Source organism: Tinamus guttatus, unplaced genomic scaffold (assembly GCF_059628265.1).
Source record: "Tinamus guttatus ecotype Peru unplaced genomic scaffold, ASM5962826v1 Tinamus_guttatus_pri_ptg000377l, whole genome shotgun sequence".
NCBI lineage: Eukaryota > Metazoa > Chordata > Aves > Tinamiformes > Tinamidae > Tinamus > Tinamus guttatus.
The window spans coordinates 406,517-428,214 of NW_028288911.1; the positions used below are offsets into that span (position 1 = coordinate 406,517).

General features: G+C 44.7%; 1 protein-coding gene across 1 annotated transcript in view; it reads right to left on the minus strand.

Annotated features, from left to right (window-relative positions):
- The window catches only part of FGFR3 (fibroblast growth factor receptor 3), a 50,762-nt gene that overhangs the window by 20,856 nt on the left and 8,208 nt on the right, over positions 1-21,698 (minus strand). Inside the window, exons 2-3 of the mRNA XM_088530521.1 lie at positions 10,435-10,698; positions 5,091-5,144 (exon numbers count right to left, since the gene is read on the minus strand). Coding sequence (XP_088386647.1) covers positions 5,091-5,144; positions 10,435-10,698 — 318 coding nt within the window. The remainder of the gene's footprint in view (positions 1-5,090; positions 5,145-10,434; positions 10,699-21,698) is intronic.

Below are 21,698 nucleotides of genomic sequence, written 5' to 3' on the forward strand. Positions count from 1 at the left end.
CGAAGATAAATGACACAGAAATACTTTCCAGCTAAATGATTCTCATAGATGGAGACAGGGTGTTTCCATTTTAGGTTTGCGATGAAAGGTTCATGACCAGGTTCTTGTTTCAGTAATGCCAGTATAAATCTAGAGGAGCTGCTTTTAAATGAAGTGTGAGAGTTATTCCAGATTAGGGTGAGAACTGGGCCTCGGTGCGTAAAAAGATACAGATGTACCTTCAGGATAAGAGTAGCCAAGAAGCATGAACAGCAGAAAGATGTTGGAACAGTAAAAAAATATTGATAGGCCAGCAAGGGAGCAAAAATAAAAGTGTTAGCTGAATGCTCTGGAAAGTTCTGCTTCTCAGTGAGCAGAAATGTACTGCAACCTCCTTAAGGGAAGGAAAGGAAAAAAAAAAAAGGCAATGCCAAACTGGTTTATCATGTTTATGTTCTTAAAGTACAAGTGATTTTAGTTTTAAAGACTCATGTTACCTTTGAACAGGGATAAGTTTTAAAATACCAGTGTTAGCATGAGATACTTTTTATAATCTGCCTCCAGTACAGCAATGCTTCTTGGCATCACTACAAACATTACATATTAACTCCAAATTAAGGCAGCAGCGGCAGCAAACTTATTATACTGCAAAGAAAGAAAGTTAAAAGAAAAACAAGTTGTCTCCCAAGCTTTTTTTTTTTTTTTTTCTTTCTCCCTGCTTAAGGGAACACTGCGGCTGCGCTTGGGGTATTTTTCCTGCCATGCTGTGGAACAGACCAACACGGTATCTGACACTATTTCCAGGGACCGCGTGCATGTGCATTAGTTTTAGCAGAATCTGACAAGCACAACCAACGCTAGCAGGCCTGATGGAGGGTTTTGCAGCGCCTGCCGTTAGTCCAGAGTGGCCTCATCCTTTCCCTATTGCCAATTCAATATTTAGTTTTAATTTCAGCCTGGCTGGATACAACCCAGCTTGGTGGAAACCAGCGGGCGTTTGGCTGCTCACTCACGCACTTGGATCAGGTCTCGCAAAGCGAAGCTGGCGCTTTGGGGAAAGCGCATGAAGGTGAACGGGGGCATCTCACCAGCTCCTGAAAACCCCAGTTTTACAGCTCTGCAAGCATCACAAGGGCAAATACTGAAGGCGCAGAACAAAACTCTGGCTTGGCTCCATGAGCATAAGCGGGGGCTCTTTCCCTACAGTCTCTGGGAAGAGGGAATGCAGAGGAGGCCATTTCAGCTGGCACAACATCTCCAGCAGACAAGTTCCCTGAAGCGAAGCGCACCCCCTCAGCTCAACCAACTCCAGAGGCTCTTCACGAATGAACTGTTTTCCCAGCCTCTCCTACGCGCCATGGCTGCCTGTTGCCTTTTAGCTCCCAGGATTTTGCAGCTGGATTCATATAGCCCAGGCAGGACAACCCCATGCACCCAGCAATTTTAGCGCCTGCTAACACCCGAGACAGTCAGCTTCCCCTGTTCCCGCCTGGCCACCAGGACTACATCTGCTTTAACACCTCTGCAGCTTGGGATACCGGGCCAAAAATCCTGAAGAGCAGAACAGCACGGCCAGAAAAAGTGTCGCATGCCACAGGAGAACATGGGCTAAGGCAAGGCTCGAGGTTGCTGTGAATATCTGAGCTTAGAAAAACCATCAGCCATCAGCAAGGAGCAGGACAGGGTCCAGGAAAGTTTCCAGCACAGGATATTCTCCATAATGGCGGGAACTGAAAGTAAGTGTCCAAGACCACATTGAGAAACAGTTCCTGGGAGAAGCTCGCAAAACATCAGCACTTGTAGTTTACCTTCCCCTAGAGCCTTTTCATTACTTATTTTTAAAGGGGTGAAGATTCGTCTAGTTCTTCTTTCCAGACAAGGTTTGCAAAGTTCTAGAGAGTTCTGGGGAGGAGGAACAAGGAGGGATGAGAAACAGACAACATTTTTACACCAGCTCTAGCTTAATTAGGAGAAATAATACTGCATGCGTGGATGTGAAGAAAAGGGATCCACAAACACTATCACCGATCATCAAACAGAGAGCTCAACAGTACATTTTGTTCACCAGAGACACTGGCCATCCATCCGACTTGAATGACCAATTAAAAAAAAAAAAAACTCAAGCAATACTCGGAATAATTAATAAGCCCAAACGCTCATTTAGCAATTAGGAGCTGCCACAAAACGTTGTACAGACAGAATCAGCTCTTAATTGTGCAATTTCCCCAGCTGACGCCTCCGAGGACACTGCCAGCTTTAATTGGAGATTATAGGGGCTCTTTGAAGATGCTCTGGTGACCCAGTGGGGGCTCCAAGCAAACAGATACAGATACGGAGGGGTAAGGAGCACTGGGGCAGAAGAGCCCTGTGTGAAAAGGGAGTTTTGTTTTTGTTTCAAAGGCAGGAAAAACAGCTGTGGGGAACATAGGTACTGGGAAACCTCCTTTTGCAAAGGCAGATTGCAGTTTGTGACAAGCCTGCGACAAATGCACAGATGATTTAAGTTACTGAAGCTCTTCTTTTTCTTCACCTCTTCATCCCCCAAGGGATGATCTCGTTCTACACTGACACTCAGAGAAGTTGATTAAAGGAGCATGAGCAGAGAGCACAAGACTCCACGCAGAGGCCCTGCCTCCATGTTCTTGAAGGATTTCTGCATCAAATATTCATCCTTTATCACAGATTTCCTCTTCTTCCCTAGCTTTGCCATTTCCAGCACCATCATTCAACACTTTTGGGTCAAATCCCCAAAGTTCATGAGGCTGGCTTCAAACTCATGGCACCACTAGAATCACCTTTCCAAGCTCTTCTAAATCAACAGGAGGACAACAATATTCTTTAAACAACATAAGAAAGACAGAAAATTCCTCTGACATTTTAAGAGACAGTGTTTTGAGGATGGAAGAAAAAGACTACTGGTTGAGCCTCAAGAAAAGGTTACATCCTGCAAAAGCCAGCTAAGATTGGGCTAAGCAGGGCTGAGGCAGGGGTAAAAGCACTCCACAAGACTCCTGTTGAGGACTTCTTCATGCAAATACTCCTAGACTATATCAGATCCTTATAGTCCTTCAAGACCTTCATAGACCTGTGTGGAGACACCTCCTTCCCACATCAGAGCTGCGGCCCATCATGGCGGGTAACTCTTGGTTATATTTTTCTTTTTGCATGAGAAAGGGGTATTATTACCTCCAGTCCTCTGCTGACTACGGGCACGTGTGATGGAGACTGTTGGCTTGGGCAACTCGGTAAGAGGGTGTCTCTGTGCTAGGAGGCTGGTGGGAGAAAGTCCACAGGTTGTCCCTCCAGCATGGGCCCACTCAGGGCAATGCTCTGCAGTGGGGTTTGCAAAGCGGCTCCCGCATGGAAAAAATGCGGGATTAATGGGAGGGCCTCATGTTCAAATAAGACACATTAAAGCATGCTGATGGCATGGAGGTTTGACACCCCAGCATGTTGAGCTTCTCAACCATGCTTAAAGCAGAAGAGAATCCAACTTTTTAGAGTGAGACCTTTAAGCAAAGCCAGCGGTTACCTTTGGGTCTAAAAAAAGAGACAGCGTTAAAGTCAAGAAGACCCAGAATAGAGGCTATAAATACATGTGGCAAAGTGTGTGTTTTCCTTTTCGCTGAAGAAAAACGTGCCTTTCTGTACCATAAAACAGCTCATGTTTTGTGATACCTGTTGCTAAGAGATGAAGTTTACTACAAACCACATAAAAAAAATACAGAACGATTAATTGTGTAAATCAGGAGTCAGTCTCCAGTGGGCACAAATCCTGACCAAGACCGACCCATTCTATGTCTCCGATGGGCTTTGCCAAGCGGTAGGAGGACTGAGCATTTTCGAAGGTGCTTTCCACCTTGCAGGATTCAGCCTCTAATTAGAAGCTATCAGAAAACCACTAACTGCTGCTGACGGCCGCCTGGCTCCGTAACTCACAATTACTGTCCATATACTGCAAGACACGGTGGTACAAATTTATTACAGTGGGAGACCTGTTTAAAGAGTCCTACATGTCCAACGCTTAGGGTAGGAGAAATTTTCCAGTCATGTTGAATTCCTGCCAACGTACATAGCTGATTTGGAGCTCAAATGAAAGACATTTGTTTATTAAAAACACATACACATAGGCAGCCCGCTTTGCAGAAATATAAAGAGCATAATAAAACACAACACTAATGCCTATGAAGCGTGTAATGGTCCTGATTAATGGTATCGGACTTAAAGCAACAAGCACTGGGACTGAAAGAGATTCAGTGTAAAAGCACTGAGAGGCTTAGTGCTGGGGCTCGCTTCCCTACGAGTAACCTGAGCACACCAGGAAAGCCATACGAATTGCTCCTGCTAACGGCATCAGTAAATTTGGCCCTTGGCTAGTGTGAATTTTATTCTCCAAGTTGCCTCCGCCTCCAGCCAAAATGCTGGTAAGGACCAGGATTCAAATGGCTAAATATAAAGCAGGCCAAGATATGCAGGGTGTGTAAAAAGGCCATAACTTTGCTGTAAAAAAAAAAAAAAAAAAAAGATGATAGAACGGGTTTCTCTGGATTTTAAATACAAGGCAAATTCATAACTACAGCTCGTAAAGCCAGATTCACAGATTCAATTTTCAAAAAAAAAAAAAAAGCCAAAAACTAAGCTACTGCTGCTGTTAGGCACCATAGGTGCTACACCACACTGGGAACTACTGCTGAATTTCTAGATAAATATCGTCATGCTGCCAGGTCCTGATAGTTTTATTACCAGTCCCAAGTCAAACCGATTTTAAATGTGGACTATGAGTTCCAGTTTGACCCAGGAAGCAGTCAGATAATATTATTGGAAGACTTCAAAAGGCAAGTAAAAGTGTTATTGCTGTTTCTCAGAGCGGCTACACAGATATCGCCTCAGCACGGATCCATGGCATGGCCAGGAGCACATTGCTGCTCCCCAACTCTGTTGCATCAGACTTGGTCATGTGGAACCAGTCTGATCTCTGAAAATCTGCTCTTGGGGGAGGCAATGGGGGGAGGAGGAACAAATAAAGTGCTATACTTCCCCTTAATACCAAGGTTTTTTGGGGGTCCACATCTCTTTTAAAGAGAATTCTGTACCATAGGAAAGTTCATTACCTGTATCTTCTGATTCATCATCATCATCTTCATCATCACCTGACGAAGGAGAATCTAGAATAAGAAGGAGAAAAAGAAAAGCAGGGAGTTAGGCTTTGTGTCACTGGTGTTTGTGTATCCAGCCCTGTTTTGCATATGCAGAGTGAGAGTACCCCCAAGAAATGCTCTCAAAAAGGACACAGCTGTCCTCGGACTTCCAGTTCCTGCAGCTTTCTGCAGAATAAAAGATATCTCCTAAATAAAGAAACTACAGCAGGTTTCATAGCTCCAAGGATGGAGACTCTACACCATCTTTGCGCAACTTGTTCCAGTGTTCAACCACCCTCACAGTGAAGAAGGGTTTTCTTAAGTTCCAGTGGAATTTCGTCTTTCACTCTTTTGTCCTCATTGCCTCTTGTCCCGTCCCTGTCCTGCTCGCTGAGAAGAGTCTGTCTCAGTACACCCTCCCTTCAGGTATTTATACACACTGATAAGATCCTCCTCAAGCCTTATCTTCTCCAGGCTGAACAGTCCCAGCTCTCTCAGCCTCTCCTTATATGACAGATGTTCTAGTCTTGTACTCATCTCCATAGCCCTTTGCTGGACTTTGTGACATTGATCACAACCCCCTGAGCCCAGCAGTTCAGGCAGCTTTCAGTCCACCTGTTATCTAGTCCATGCTTCGTCAGCTTATCTATGGGGAAGTTGTAGAAAACAGTGCCTTACTGAAGCCAAGGGAAGATAACATCCCCTCATCCACCAAGCCAGTTATCTCACTGCGGAAGACTATCGTTAAGTGCAATTTGTCCATTATAAATCCATGCTGACTACTCCCAATTACCCTTCTGTCCTTCATGTACCTTGAAAATGCACCCACAATTAGTGGCTCCGTCACAACACAGCGAACAAACAGAGCAATGTCTGCTCCTGGCACCCGTTACCCGCAGAGAGGAACGCACACGCTTCACATCCCCATTCGGGCAGACCTTCCAGCTCGCCCCTCCTGCACTGCCGGGCCCAGCACGTTTCCACCTGCAGCCAGTACCAGCCAGGAGCTCTCCGAGCTGGGACAGAAACGCAGCGAGTTTACCGGTGTTCTGCCATCAGAGCGCGGGCGACCAATGCCAAATGCTTCTCCGTGCATGAAACGCTTTTTCTCTTTGCCAGCAAACAGGCAATTCCAAGCGGGAAAGGTTCTTTTCAAAGAGTAAGCTCTCCCTCGCTTTTTGTTTCGCCAGCCTGCACTCAGTACTTTCTGTGTCACCGTGTCTGGAAGTGACAAGTCAGCGTTTCCCATTCACTTTCTCTGTGCTATTCCTCTACCTCAGTGCACCTCCGCACGTCTCCCCACGTTAACTCCTTGCTCATGCCAAAGCTCCTAAAACTTCACCAAATTTCTCTCTAGATGGTTGTTTTGGGGTGACTCCTCAAAATGGCTCACATTATATTCCATGTTATATTCCATCCACAGAGGCACCTCCAGGCTGAAACCAAACACAAGGTAGCAGGGGGAAGTTTCCGTCAGTATCTCACACTGCTCAGAAACTTCCCAAATCCATTTCCTTAATGGAGGCTCACATCTTTCCCTTCCCAAGTTGTCCACAGTAAGTCCCAGTCCTTTTTCCCCTCAATGACTGGTATAAATGCAAGCCAATAACAACATAGCATCAGGCTGTTCAGGTGGCATAATGTAATTCAGTGTCTGGAAGATTTAGCCATTTGCATAATCTGCAGGAATTTCTCTTTTAAATACAGGCAAAATGATAACAGCACAACAGCCTTTATGCCCTGAGGCAGCAGCAAAAGAACTTAGCATTAAACACCAGGAAGGGGAAAACCTATGAGGGTTCAACATGTGATGCACCTATTTCGACTGAGCCAGGCAGTATCTCCTTCATTCCAGGATGTGCTCTCAAGTTTCCTACCATCCTCTAACCAACTAAGTGCTAAAAGCCATGGAGGTTAAAAGAAAAAAAAAAGAGGGAAAATATAACAAACAATATTTTTCTGCAGAATTGGGGAAGAATTTACAGAGACATTCACTGTACAAAGCAGTGATTAACACAGGAATCACTGCCCTGCCTTAGATTACAGTCGCACATCGTGCTTTGCACCTTCTCTTTGGCATCATCTCAAGAGAGACGTTAAGCACATATATAACTGGCAAATACACAGTTCATATATAACTGCAAATCCATGTTAAGGTCCTCCTGGCAGCAGAACCAGAGAAACGCCATGGGGCTTGCTGAAAGCCAAGCGCATGTTGAAGTGTTTCGGTGGAACCTGCAGGTTCACTCAAGTCTCAGCAAAGGCAGAAACGTGGCCAAATACCTACCAGCATCAACAGATAAATGAGCAAATTCTCAGCCCTGCTCTGTAAGGCTTGGTTACTCATATATTAATATGTGATTATAGTTTCCCTCTGTTTCCAAATGTATCAATTGTCACAGGAGGAAAAGAAATTCAGCAGGACAAAGAAGGAGTTTTGGATCTTGCTTGTATTTCAGATGAGAGCTTTTTTAGGAAAGTTGCAGTTTCAGTTTTAAGAGCATCCCACGTTTGGTGCTACATTCCCATCCAGGGTACTCAAGTAGCCACCTTTTCCAGAAAGCGACTGAAAAATTGCTAAGCTGTCCGTTAGCCGTTTACTGAAATAGTAATACTTGACAGAAGGTGGTGGGAACTGGCATCCACAAGAAGTAGACCGTATTTCTGAAAGGGCCTCAATTATGCCAATGAAGGGGCTTCATTTTGCTAGCTATCTGTTTTGAAGAGCTTGGACCTGGGTAGTTAGAAAGCCCTTTTTGCTTGGTAACAACCTAACCTCAGTGCTGGCCAAGGGGTCCAGACTCCTGCTCTGTCTCCTTCGGCCACTAAATCCGAAGGCTGCTCCATGCACAAAATGGTTGTAGAAATGCAGCTTCTGCAAACAGCCCCAGAGATATGTTTGGACATAAAGTTTTTATCTGTAATTCACACAAAGCGTTTGCATTTCAAGCAGACAGAATGCTTTTTACTTGCAGACAAGTGCTCAAGGCCATGTGTGCCAATCGCGTCATTTTTTAAGATACTGAACCTTGCTATGAATCAATCTGTTTCTCAACTGAGAGGAGCGGCTTCTGTCTTCCTCAGCATCTGACGGTCCCTGATGCAGACACCAATTTTGGTTTATGACAGTCAACAGGGAGGCCTCAACAGCCCGCAAAGGACTTGGTGAGATGGGAAGCACGTTCGGCTCATCCGCGAGACCTCCCAGTGCAGCGACACAATGCACCCATATGGGAAAAGTCACCAAAATGCCAACCAAAGTATTTATGGGATCTGCCTGCAACACAACCACCTCCACTGCAAGCTCAAAACTCAAGGCCAGATGCAGAAGACTCGTGATGCGATGCTAGAACTTAGAAGCACTGACTGAAGCGAGACTTCCATGTATGTCACCTATTTTGCACGCATTTTCAATGTGGCCCAATGTTGCTCACTTAGAGCAGTGAAGTCTGTTAGCTCTGATTTAAACCAGCTTAATGCAGAGAGCAACCGCTCTGGCCCCTAACATTAGATATCCACATAAATATTCAAGGAGGCATCACGGCTAATCACTGACAGTACCGTTAAGAAGTGGGAACATACACCACGAATCTCAGATAACAATCTGGTCTCCGGAGAGGAATACCGAGCAATCAATACTAATTACAGAGAAATATCAGAGAATACAAGAGGCGCCACTATTGCCACATAAAGCAGGGCTTCAAAGTCTCCAACAAGCGTGGCTGACAGCTAAAACCGAGACTCCCACATTACCAGCGCTGTGGTGGTAACGACAGCGGGCTAACAGAATCAAAGCCTGCAACGCCGTCGGAGCACAGGTTCGGGTTACGCGCTTGCTCCTAAGCTGTTATTAGCTATTATTAGTGAAGGGGGAAAACACAGGGGCTTAAACTTTTTAAAAGCTCGGGATTATCAGTCTTTCCACTATTAAAAACAATTTCTCACTTTACAAACTCTAGGGGTTGGCAGCTGTTTCATTTGAATGTGGAGCCGGCTGCCCTCTTCTGCTTGCCCACTGCCCCTTGAACTCCAAAGCATTTTAATGTGACTTAAAAAAAAAGAGTAACAGTTCTAACAACCTGCAATTCCTTGGATATTCCCAATAATTGTACCTAGCTAAAGAAAGCATTTCAACGGCCAAATACTTCTTTAACCATTTAATTGAATACGACCTTGAAGCATATGCAGCAATCTCCAGTAATGTTCAATGAAAAGCAGATGTTGGTGAAGGCTTGCTGAAATGAGCATCTATTTTCAAAATGGTTCGAGCACAAAATCCTGTTTCTGCTAAGGAAATCCTCTTTTAGGAATGGATGTAATATCTCAAGTACGTCCCAGATTTGCTATCACATACACCTCTGTGTTTAGTTTTCAAATGGAGCTCCTTACTTTTTTGGGGAACTCAAATTTCTGAATTTGAATTTTTGAATTTCACAGTAGGCAGGGCCCATTGTTTGGGGATGCTTGGTAAAGCTCCAGTAGTGCAAGGGAAAGGAAACATTTCAAAACTTTTTATCCATAGGGAGCCAGTTAATTCTTCTGAAAATTCAGGCCTTTAATCTGAGCTATCAGGAAGATACCTACGTGGCAGTCTAAAATAATGAGGAAGATCTTAGCATATTTTGCTAACTAGATGTGAAGAACAGATTTTTCTGGCACCCTCTGTTTAGCAATCCATGCTTGGACTAGCTTGCAGCTGTTCTGTCCTACTGTCCTAATCACAGAAAATAGTCAGGCAAATGACAGTAGGTGCTTCCCTAACATACCATTTGTCTGCAATATGTGGTTCCCTCTAAGTGCGTTTGATAGCACACAGAGCCTAGGAATACACAGTCCACAGATGAGCTACTTCAGAAACAAGTCATCTGTGATAACTGGGGGAGAAGGAAGCCACATTTATCAGCTAGAACAGAAAGAGCTTTTAGGAAGCCCCAACTTCTATATCCAGTTTTGCTATAGATTTGCCCCACAAACTGGAAAAAGTCACTTAACCTTGCTGAGCCACAGTTCACTCGTTCATAAAAGACTTCAAAGGAACACGTAGCATTGCATCTATTTGAGCGTTCAGGCGGATTTGGGGGTTAGTCTGATTAGCACCCTTTCTAAGCCATCTTAGCATCCAAGCTTTAACATGTGGTATGGACATGCATCACTCTTTGATCATTTGCTTTTTGCCAGTCTAGCAACTGCTAGGACTTGCTAATGAGGTTGAAACCTCATGGGAGAAATAGTGCAATGAACCACCAGGGCTGAACATATAAAGAGGCAAAACTACAGAAAAAAAAAAGGAGAGAAATAACTTTATTCCTGCACATACCTGTTACTCTGACTGTAAAGTTCCCCAGGACCTCATTGGAATGCCTCCGCTTGCAGCTGTACAGCCCTGAGTCATCGTAAGACACATTGATTATCTTCAACAGTTTTTGTCCAATATGAGTTCGGTTGGTAGGTGCAATCCCAATACCATCTTTAAACCAGAAAACAGACATGGAAGAGCCTTGAGTGTTACAGGAGAGTTCAATGGTATCTCCACTTCCGAACACCAACTCTTCCAGAAAGGCAGTCTCACTTCTCAAGTATTCTGCAAAGGAAGAAGAAACAGAAATGAGTAAGCAGGTGTCAGAGAACACAAGAACATTTCAAAAAGAAGCATACTGAGGCTTCCATGTGCCCAGAGTTCCCTTTTTCCAGATTTAAGCCCTTGTAAAGTTCTCTGAGAACCTGGATGACCCAATGACAACCTCTATAGGGTGCAGAAATCCAGAGAAAAGTCTGGATAGAAGTCACAAGCTGCAATAAAATTAATCCAACCTGATAGCTCTTTGTAAAAAAAAAAAAAAAAAAAAAGGGAATGTGTTAAACCATGGGAGGTATCATCTAGCAGTCAGCAAAGCCCACACACATTGGGGTCACAAAGCACCTTTCTTGAGATATCCTGGCAACAATCCCAAAATGTTCTGGTGTACAGTAAAGGTGTGCTTTCTTGTCTTTTTCTTTCTTTGCTGAAGAAATAATTTTCTCTGAAAGTATCAGTATTTAGTCAAAAGAAAAGACAGACAAAACTCCAGGATCTCCTTCCTTCCACATCTGCCCCTGCTTTGATGCTACATGTGCGTTCACAGTCTCTTCCAAACTAGGAAATTCTGGGGTGAAACACAGCTGAGAAGAAGGAACCTGGGGCACCAGGTTACCTGGAATATTCAGATTTAACTGCTCATTTCAGTGGACTTCCTTCCTTCCTTCCTTCGGACTGTACAGATTTTTTCAATGGTACCAACTATGGCTTCCAATTAAAAGACCTCGGACATAGCTTCACACTTGGAGGACTGGGTACTGCTCTTTGGGCGTTGGAACTTGTTAGAAGCTCCTGCTAATTTAATCTACCGGAGAAGAAACCCCAGGCAGCTGCAAAATTCCTCCACATAAAACACTTGGTTTTACCCAAGCTGTTTGCCAAATGATCAAGACTTGTATATTTTGGCTTTTATATCAGAAGCCTACCAAACAGGAACAAGCCCAAACTAAGCATAAGCCAAACTGTACTGATCAACCATCTAAAAAGAAGCCACTTTTTAAAAAGCAATAATGAACCCGTGTTAATGAAAAAGGAACAAACTGCTTTTATTAAATGTACATTGGGAGAGATGAAACGAAGAACAAAGTTTCTTTAGAACCAGAGCAGAGCAACCAGGGTCTGAAGCATCTTCCATGGAAAAGACTGTCACCTCATTTCTGACAACTTTATTTTGACATCTCAGCCCCCAATCTCCCCAGTTGGTGTCTGACAGTTTCCCTGATTCCCATTAAATGCATACTTTAGTCCTAGCAACTTGGAGAAGGACCTGGGAAGACATAGTGGCAGTTAAAAGGAGAATGCTACTAGTGTTGTTTTTTATCTGACCTTTTTAAACAGTTTTGCAAATTTCAGTTTAAATGCCTATGGCTTATACCAACAACAGGATGAGATCAAAGACCTCCACAAACTACTTACATGTGCACTTAAGTTCAGGCATGTGTTTAAGCACTTTGCCTAATTGGGACTCCAGCGAATGAGAGTTTACCATTATTACTTCTCACGTAGCTTTCAAATACAATGCCAAATCCTAAAGCAGAGATGGTCTCACTTCTGCACTGAGAACAACCAGCATTTTAAGCAGGGATCAACACCTCATGTATCCCCATCAGTGCCCCAAGCACCAATGCAGAGAGCCTAGATCCTCCCTGCCTGCTTTCCAGCAACAGGTACCTGATGGCAACAAGGATGGTTCCTCTCCCATTCCTGGTCTTCTGCAGCCAGCAATGACATTTCTCTGTTGGGGACAGGAAGTTGTCCCTTCTGAGGCCATAATCTTTGGCATCACAGTGCCATGCAAAAAGCTGGAAACCTCATTCTGTGAATTAAGTGTTTGCAAGAGCTCTGTGAGTAACTCAGTGCAGCCTGCGTTCGGTAGGGGTATTCAAAGCTGACCTTGGGGACGGAGCTCATCTGGGTCAGGGTTAGATCTCCCTCTTCGACCTCTGATCGAGGCATTCAGAAAATTTCAGGGCGAAACAGCACAGCTTCCAAGCTGGTGTTCACATTTGGGGCTACAAGCGCACATGTCCTGAACCTCAGCCCTGCACCCTAACACCACCATCCTCAGTGCTGGCAAGCAGCTATCTCTGATGCTTCCTTGAAAGCTTTCATCAAACATTTCTATTGCAAGAGAGGTTACAGCGTCCCTCTTTTCCTCTCCCAAGGAAACTCCCACCTGAAATCTAACTGGCCTTAACAGTGTCTTCTCAAAATCCACATTAGACAGTTATAAACACATACTTTCATAGGTATAAATTATCACGGAATTAACTGGTGTAAGGGTTACGGGAGTCCACCCTGCCACTTGCCAGCAGTGCTGGAATTAATGAGTTTGCAGCTTTAATGGGTTCTTAGAGAGAAGGAGGTAATTTACGTTGTGGGCTCCCAAGATATGACTAAAATCTAGCTGTTTTTTAGTTTTGCCAAAGCAGTAATTGGTAGAAAATTACCAGGAGACACTTCTAACGAAGATCGGCTCTTGCAGCACTATCACTGCTGCATGTAGCAAATAATTAACAGAAGAAGAGCCAGTTTTCTGACAGTTTAGTGGAGGAAAAAGGCATGTGGCAGGAACTAGACAGAAATACACCTTCCACAACGAGGAGCAGCTGACCCTGCAATGCTAAAATGCTTTTGTGTGCATTCACTTATAAGGATAAGACACTCCATCTCCTTAGCTGCTTGGCTCATCCCAAGCGATAATTCACGTTCTGTGTGGTTTGTCGTTCCAAGTGCTTAAGCGTGTCAGTATTTCCATCAGATGTCTGCTCCTCTCAGACATCAATGCTTGCTTTGGGCTGAGCCTGGAAACATTTTATTTTGTTTTTAATGTCGGCAGCTCTCAAGGACTGCAGGAGGATGTTCAGCAATTTATTTTGCTGACACTAAAGGCCGGGAAGTGGAGTGGGGGATTCCTGGGCTGCCTCCAGCCCCCTGAACACTTTGAGCCAGCCTAAAGCCCTCCTGTCATCCAGGACATCTGCTTGGACCAATGATGTTGGCAATGCCCAGCCTTCCCACTCCTCCTTGCATGGTGCCAGGAATGACCCTGAGACCGATTCCACGTGGTTATTTCTTTTTACCTGTGTTTTTCCTCCATGAAGAAGATTTATTCATTTGAAGTCTAAGCGCTTGGGAGCCTCTTACCAACCGCACAGGTATAAAGCCAAGGCGACGGACTGACTCTCCCACCACCCTTCTCCTCAAGGGAGCATCCCACAACCGAGGAACATTCATCAAGTATCCAAAAAGCAAAAGGCCCCAGCCCCACCAGGATTCACATGCCGGAGGCCTTGATGCATGTGACCTTGACCGAAACAGTCCTTACACCCAAACCGATCCCTCTATGTCCCAGGAAGTATTTTCCCGAGGGCTTTACAGGTTATTGGTGAATTGAACTATTTGACTCTGGTGGCTCATTTATAAGCAGATTTTAGCCTTCTTCAAGCTGGACAAGTTATATCTGGCATATTAGCGAGGAAAAAGATAGCAGCACTCTATTCATGCCTTACTTCAGATTAATCTTAAAATATTTCCTGTTTTATGTATCCTATTGCACCAAATCCACCATGCCAGCATATATTATGGGACCACAGAGACACCACCATGCTGGAATGTTCTCCTTTTGCGTAAAATAGCCCATGACTAGCGTTAAAAGGAGTACAGAGGATCATTCCTATAACGCAACAGTCTGATGGAAAAACACACAGGAATAGCGCAAAGCACTTCCAGCCTTCATTTCACCAGCTCAGTTGTAAAATCAGAGCAAATAATGTTTTCTTTTTCCCCAGAAAGCACAAATTGAAGGGAAAAAAAAAAAGGCAGCAACCTATATAATTTTTTTCCCTTTCCTCACTGTGACAGCTGAAGAATGGAAAGTCTTCATGTCATGACAAGGAAGTGAACTGCGCATACCCTAATTTATCCATGCTGTAACACAGCAAGTCATGTCGAGAGGCTTAAATCAGCCTTGCCACCCCAAGCCTTTCCACGCAAGGTCGCATCTTTCCTGACATCCCATACTGCCCGCACGTGAGAGCCTGTCTCTGGCAAGGCAAAATATAAACCCTGGTCCCATCTTCCCCCTTCCTCTTCTCCTGGTATCAAGATCCTCCTTGGACCATGTTTTCCAGGGGCTGGCTGGGGAAGAGCCACCAACTCCCAAGGTCTGGGACACTTGGTCAAAGCAACACCATTTTCATCAGAGCTTTTAGCCAGGCTGCCTCCCTCACTGGAACAGCCCTGGGCGCTCAGACTGCAGGGGACAATAACATTAAAATATCCAGCCACTCCCATAAGAGCCTAAACAGTGGTTTATGAATTTGGGTTTAGGAAACCATGCTTACAAATGGTTTGCTGCAGTCATTGCAAGAGGTCACTTTATCTTTCACCTACTGTACTCTCCTGAAAAAGATTAAGATAGGTTTCATTAGAATACTGAAAGGCAAACTGCTTGTACTGTATTATCATTGCAGTAGCCTATGTGGCTGTTACCAGACAACACTTCTTCCAAAGATGCTAAGCAGCATGCTGTGTGGTACTACCATAGAATGATTTTTAGGGTTTTGGAGGAAAGCTTTTTTTTTTTCTAGAGAAATTAAAATTAGGTAGATATGATAGGGTAATCTGATTAGAATAACAAGCAGGTTTATTTCTCTTAGTTATATGCCATTTTCCTCAGAAACAAGAGTTTATGGGAAAAAAAAAACTCTCTCATTTAGCTTAGCTATACCTAATGGTGACTCTGGAAGGACTTTAGAATAGAAAAGCAGATGTTACAAATCTGCCTTATCTACGGAGCAACTGTTGACTCTGTTGTGCAAATCCTAATTTACATCTGCATGAAAGGTTTCAGAGATTAAATGGTATTCAAGGAGGAATATTAGCTTTTCTCCCTCCCTCCAGCCCTCCTTTGAATGGATTTACTCCTGGCAATTAGCTTTCTGTTCCATCGGCCAAGTAGAAAACAGGATTCATCAGGATTCTACAGTATCCTCCTTTTAATGGACTGTTTTCTCAAATAACCCAATTCAGATGCTGAGAGTTAGAATAAGAAATAAATAGACACAGAGTTAAAATAGTTACAAAAACACTTCGGCCAGAAGGATTTCCCTGCCTCGCTGGGAAAGCCCCGTGGAGCAAATCCGAAGGGTTCTCTGGCTACACCTAAGAAAGGGAATGTAAAATTCCCTGAAAAGCGAAGCTTTGGTGCTGCTGCGAGTCCAGAGAGGAGACGGCTGTCCCAAGAAGAGCATTTAGCTGGGTGCTTGCTGCTTAAAGGAACAGAAATCAACTGGATGTTTTCCTTAAAATCTGGGAAGACTATAAAATCCAAACCCTTTTCCTAAGAGTCCCCCAAGCAAAATAAAAAACAACAAAGTGACTGACGTCCTTATCTAGTTATGTCACCGCTCTGTACTCCTCTCTGATTTCTTTTACTGACATAAGTTTTAAAAAACTGCCCTCCACTTCTTTGCCAACAGCCTAGTAATGAAGGGAGCAGGGGCACTTCGGTGGACTGTACCGCACTGCTTGGGATGCCCTGTCATCTTGTTTGTGTCCATCTACCATGGTCTCCAAAGAGAGGTGTCCAACTCACTACCACAGTTGTATATGTGAGTGGGTCCGGTAGTTAGCTGCTAAGGGAGGAATGAGGTCAAACGTCTTGTTGCACTTCACAGAGAAGGCAACTACCCTGCACACTGAGCTGCACAATCGTTACAAAATGCAGCACATGGCATCCTGCCTTGGCACCCAAAGCTGTGAGATCCTACCACACAGTGAGGGTTTGCATTCCAGCTTCTCCCATCCAAGGATCTCCAGAAACTCATCATCACAGCTAGCACACCAGTCACCACCACAGCTTTGCTAGACTGGGGGCCAGAGGGTTTCAATGGACAAATCTTGTCCCCAGACATTACCAGAGGAGTGACGTGGTAAAGTACATGAAAAAAACAGAGCATGGAAACACCCACTGAACCTGCGGTCTTCAACACTGACCACCTTGCTGTTCCTCCTGCTTTTGTCAGGCCAGGCTACCTGGTCAGGCCTTGCAGGCGATGTGCACCAAGCAATCAGGAAAGCTTGTAATGAGACCTGGGCAATAAATGAATGAGCAGTCTATGGAGCATAAAGAAAGGAGAGAAACGGAATCTTTGTAAATATTTTTAAACTCTGCTATATAATCATGAGCAGAACAAGCGGGTGTTGTTGAAGAACTGTTTCAAATTATTTTTGCTGGGATCCCTCTCTCCACCTCCATTTCCTTCCTAGAATCTCGGTAGATTTCATTACATTGGGAGTTCTTGGCGGCACAGGAATACTTTTCGGCTGCTTAATGAATACTAGTGAAATGTTCACCACCTTCCAAGCACCCTTTTTAAAACAATCCATAGCTCATGCAGCCAGAGGTTCAGATTTACCTCAGAGGAACTTTTCGAAGCAAGCAAAGATTTTCCGTTGCTTCACAACTCTGCATCGGGCCTAGTCGGGTCCAGTTACTTGTGATGCTTTTCTCAAGTTAACCTTGAGATCACATGGCAGCAGAAAAAATTTGCCATCAAGCCCCAACCTTTCCCCTTCGGTTCACAGCTATGCAGATACCAGATCCTAGCTCCTCTGAATTTGCCTTGCACTTTTAACGCGCACTCCTCTAATCTTCATTTAATGCAGGCAGCTGGCTGTAAATACCCCAGAACAATGACTTTAATCCTAAGTATCCTGAAGCCTCCCTTTCTCCCCACACCAAAACTGGAGAAAAAAATAAAAAGAACAGCCTCATGACAGCGAGGTGGAGAAATCCAAACTATCGACTGGGCCAAAGGAGCAGAAAGACACAATGAGCTAAATTTTGCCTGGCTTGCTAATTAAAAGCGGAAGCTCCCCTACTCCGGAGCCAGTGTTGGGAGGTGGGGGGACTTTTCATGCTATTCAAAAAAATCGGCCTCCAACTGGGACCATATTCACTCTACATTAATTGTCATTCCAACTACGAGTGTCCTAGTTTCAAAATGAAAACTGCTCTCCAGTGTCGCTAGTGAAAACCAACACCGGTTGCAGGGCATTAAACAAAATTTATTGATTGCACTTTCCCACCCACTAAAACTTTAATAAGCATTAAACCTCCGACTCCTGGCCCTACTTCCTCCCTCTACCCTCTCTCTCTCCATACCCTCTCAAACTCTTCTGTATGGAGATTAGGACTTAATGTTTGGTATTCGTTTATGAGCCTATCAATTGCCCCTATTTCTGGGGGAAAGGAGGAGCACATCTAAAAAAATAACCCTCTCGTAAATGGATTAAGAGAGGCCAAAGGTTTGGGGGGGTGATTTGGAATTTTTCCCAGCTGATTGTGGGTTTTAGATATATTAGAGATCATGTTTAGGTGAACAGAAAATAAATAAATATTCTCCTTTCAGTAGGCTTCCCTGGAGTTACATAAAAAGGTCTTTTTCATGGATTCTTATTTCTCACTAATAAGGCACAGAGCTTTAAGTCTTCCCTGCTAGCTGTTTTCAGTAGGGTAAAAGGGAAAAAAAGTAATAGTTTGGGGGCCACTCTGTCTGCATGCTCTGTAAAACAAACAAAGGCCCAATGTTTGAAATGCAAAGTTCGGTGATTAAGCCCAGAAATCCATATCTAGGCATCAAAACGAATGGCCAAAGATTTTAGGAGTGCTTAAGTGATTGAAATGCAGAGACACAACTGGCTCAGCATCTTTCAAAACCAGGCCTGTAATTTGAATGCCTAAAGTGAGATTTCAGTGCCAGGTACCCAAGTTTGCAAGTCGAACAGTAATCGCCTTTAGTAAAGCCTGAGCCGTTCTAATCTAAAATCACGAATCACAAATGGAGATTTTACTGCCTGGAAGGCAAATCTAACTAAAGCTGCAACGTTTTGTCCACATGCTAAAAAACTCTTCTCTTCTCCTTCAGCATTAATAGAAACAGTTTTGGGACACTGCAAAAGAAAAGCGCATGTCAAAAATTCTTTTATTTCTCTCTTTTTTTTTAAAAAAAAAAAAAAGGATTGCTAAAGGGATTAGACACAGCTTTGAGTTCACTGCTCTGTTAAATCAACCTTACAATATTTTTTCAGCTTGTCTGACTTGCTGTTTCTGTATACATTTGTATTTTCACCTTTCTGCATGCAAATCCCACGCTAGCGTTTGTTCTGTGCTTCTCACAGGAAACTTAGTCAGTTCTTTATTTGTACTAAGTCGACAGAGTTATAGAAAACAGACTTGGAAAACAATCCCTAAATTAGCAGGACTTACTGGCTTACATGCACACGCACACACTCACATACCATCCTATCCAAGTGTGGCGTTTTATCATTTCCAGCAGCGAGAGCAGGGCATTAGGTTCAACAGAACGGATCTTTTAATGGTCTCGCGTAACCGTATCTATTACGGTGGGTTTCTAACTGCACGTAATAAATTAAGAGAGAGTTCAAGGAAGTCATGCGTATCTCTGTTCCCACTCCCTTAGAGCAGCTTTAATATTTGCAACGTAGCACCAGGGTACGGAAATACCAGAATCAAGATGAATACCTCTACACAGAGCCACTCGAGCACTTCCAGGAGGAAACGCGCTTTCTGTGGCAGGTCATTTCCCGTGTCCTGCAGCCACCAGCATGGGCCAACCCAGAGGCTGCCGCATGCGCTTTCCAACACTGGCTTCATCCTCCCCGCTCTCCTGGCTGTCCCAGCTTGGCCATTCCTGTCCCTGCCAAAACCACTGCTCCAATGTCCTGCTCTCCAGCCCCCGCTACCCAAACTGCTGACAAAGTACAGAGGAGCCTCTCCCAGGTCCCTGCTTCGAGAGCTGGTTTCTCACCCTGCACAAATGCAGAAAAACAAGCCAAGACACCATGCAAGGGCTGGACCCATGTGGATATCAGGTGCTGAGGATAACGTTAGGCCAGGTCCACATCCCTGGCTCAGCTCCTTTATCTGCCCAGCATCGCCCTCCAAGCCCTGCTGTGAGTCTGTTCTGTCTCCAGGGTCACTGGAGAGAGGCAGCAACCCAGTGGCAGGGGAAATTCTGCTCCCGCAGGAGACCTCGACGGCAGGATACTACCACTTGTCCCGGCTCCTGCATCTCCTTTCCATCACGGAAACGGCCACCTCCGAGTGCTGGGCAAAGTCATCCCTGCAAAGACTGCACAGCTTGTCTGAATCTAATTTGCTATTCACGGGGAGTGGGGCAGCAGGAGGGGAAAGAAAACCTCTACTTTAAACATTTATGCATATTTTGAAAGTACCTGAAAAGGTTTCGGCAACTTTGGGCCAAGACTAACATTCCAGCTACAGGATTATCTTATGCAATGTGTGTAGATGGGCGCTCTCAGGAAGGATTTGCTGCTGCGCAGGGTGGCAATAGCTAATATCACAGGGGTAGGCCGGGTTATTAGGAGCCTGGCAACAGTGCCCGGACCTCCCTCCACGATGACTTTCCTGCACGATTTTCTCCATTGAGAGGCCCACCATCTTCTCCTCCATCCTTCTCAAATCCCACAACCGCCAGCATGACTATAAATAAAAATGAGGCAGAAATCCTGTTTCTTCACTAAATAATACACACGGCAGAGTCACTGTACAACTCAATAAACACTTTCAAGGACTTTTTCTTCTCGGCTGTGTGTGGGTGGTTATGCAGGGGGGCAGATTCCAAAACATTTTGGGGGCAGGAGGGAGCTTTCAGTTTCCTTTACGTCCTTGTCCAAATAATGGCAATACTAAGCAAACTGCTAGCCAAAAGAAGTTTGAGTGCGATCCTTTCTTCCATACCCGAAGGTTTCCTTTTGCTCCTGTTGCTCTCTCCCCTGTAAGGGGGACAAGATGTGCCCGCTCCAACATTTAGCAAGGCTAAATCCAGGAAAGGTTGAGGGGGACACACTCGCAGCAACCCCACTGAGCTCATCCGCTCCCAGGAAAAAGCTCCATATCCACATTGTATTTAATGAAACTGCAGGATTTACAGTGTATCCCCGCCGGGCAGGGAGCAGTGGGAGGACAAGAAGGACGTGGCAGAGGATCCGCCTGATAAGGCATCTTCAAGGATAACCCAATAAGGCTCATCACCCTTGTCCTCAAGCCAAGGAAATCAGAGCCCAGGAGGCCTGCAACTTATCTTTACACTTAATTACAGATCGCACATGCCTGACGAGAAGTCCTTGCTGCCATCCCGTCTCTGACCCCAACGCCTTTCGGCTGAGCTGCAAGGAGCGCTCGGTTCCCAGCCATCCCTCGTGCCTTCACATGCACTGCACAAACAAGGAGGTAGACAAGAGATTCGCGGCCAGCTGGGGATGGATGCTGAGGGGACACCATCTGCCACTCCTTACTTTCCCCTTCTTTTTATTTTAATTAATCAATTAGCGAAAGGGGAGGCCAAGTGCTGCCCGAGACCTGGGCTGCCAGCCCTGCGGCTCCGCTCTCCCCGGCACGCGGCCGCCCGGGAACCGGCTGACCACACTCAGCAAGAAAGAGGCTTTTTCAGCTTTCCCTGGAAAAAAATAAAATAAATAAATAAAAAGCTTTCATGAAAATCTGCGAAGCCACGCATAGCACACCAGCCCTTAAAAAAAAAGGCATGAATGCATGTTTTATTTTATTTTGCAAGCATTCCCCCTGCTCTGGCTGCATTCATTTGCAGTTACTTTCTTACACGGTAGATGCCAGCTAATTTATGCACCTCCTTTTAACACCACCATCCTGTACTCCTGCACAGATCCCCAGCGCATTAACATCAGTATTTAAACTGGACATGTTTTCTTAAACATTCCTCCTCTTTCATAAACTGCCAAGTGACAGTTGTTTACTGTCAACAAGCCTGGGTACTCTAGACCAGGAGGGATCTGCCCTTCCAAAAGACAGACACATTGGCTACCACAGGAAGATTAAAATCTGGTGGTTTATCTCCTTTTCCCTCCCCAAAAATGCTTTATTTGCGCAGATAGGCGCGATATGCATCAGGAGAGAAGGCATCGTGCTTAATTCCAAT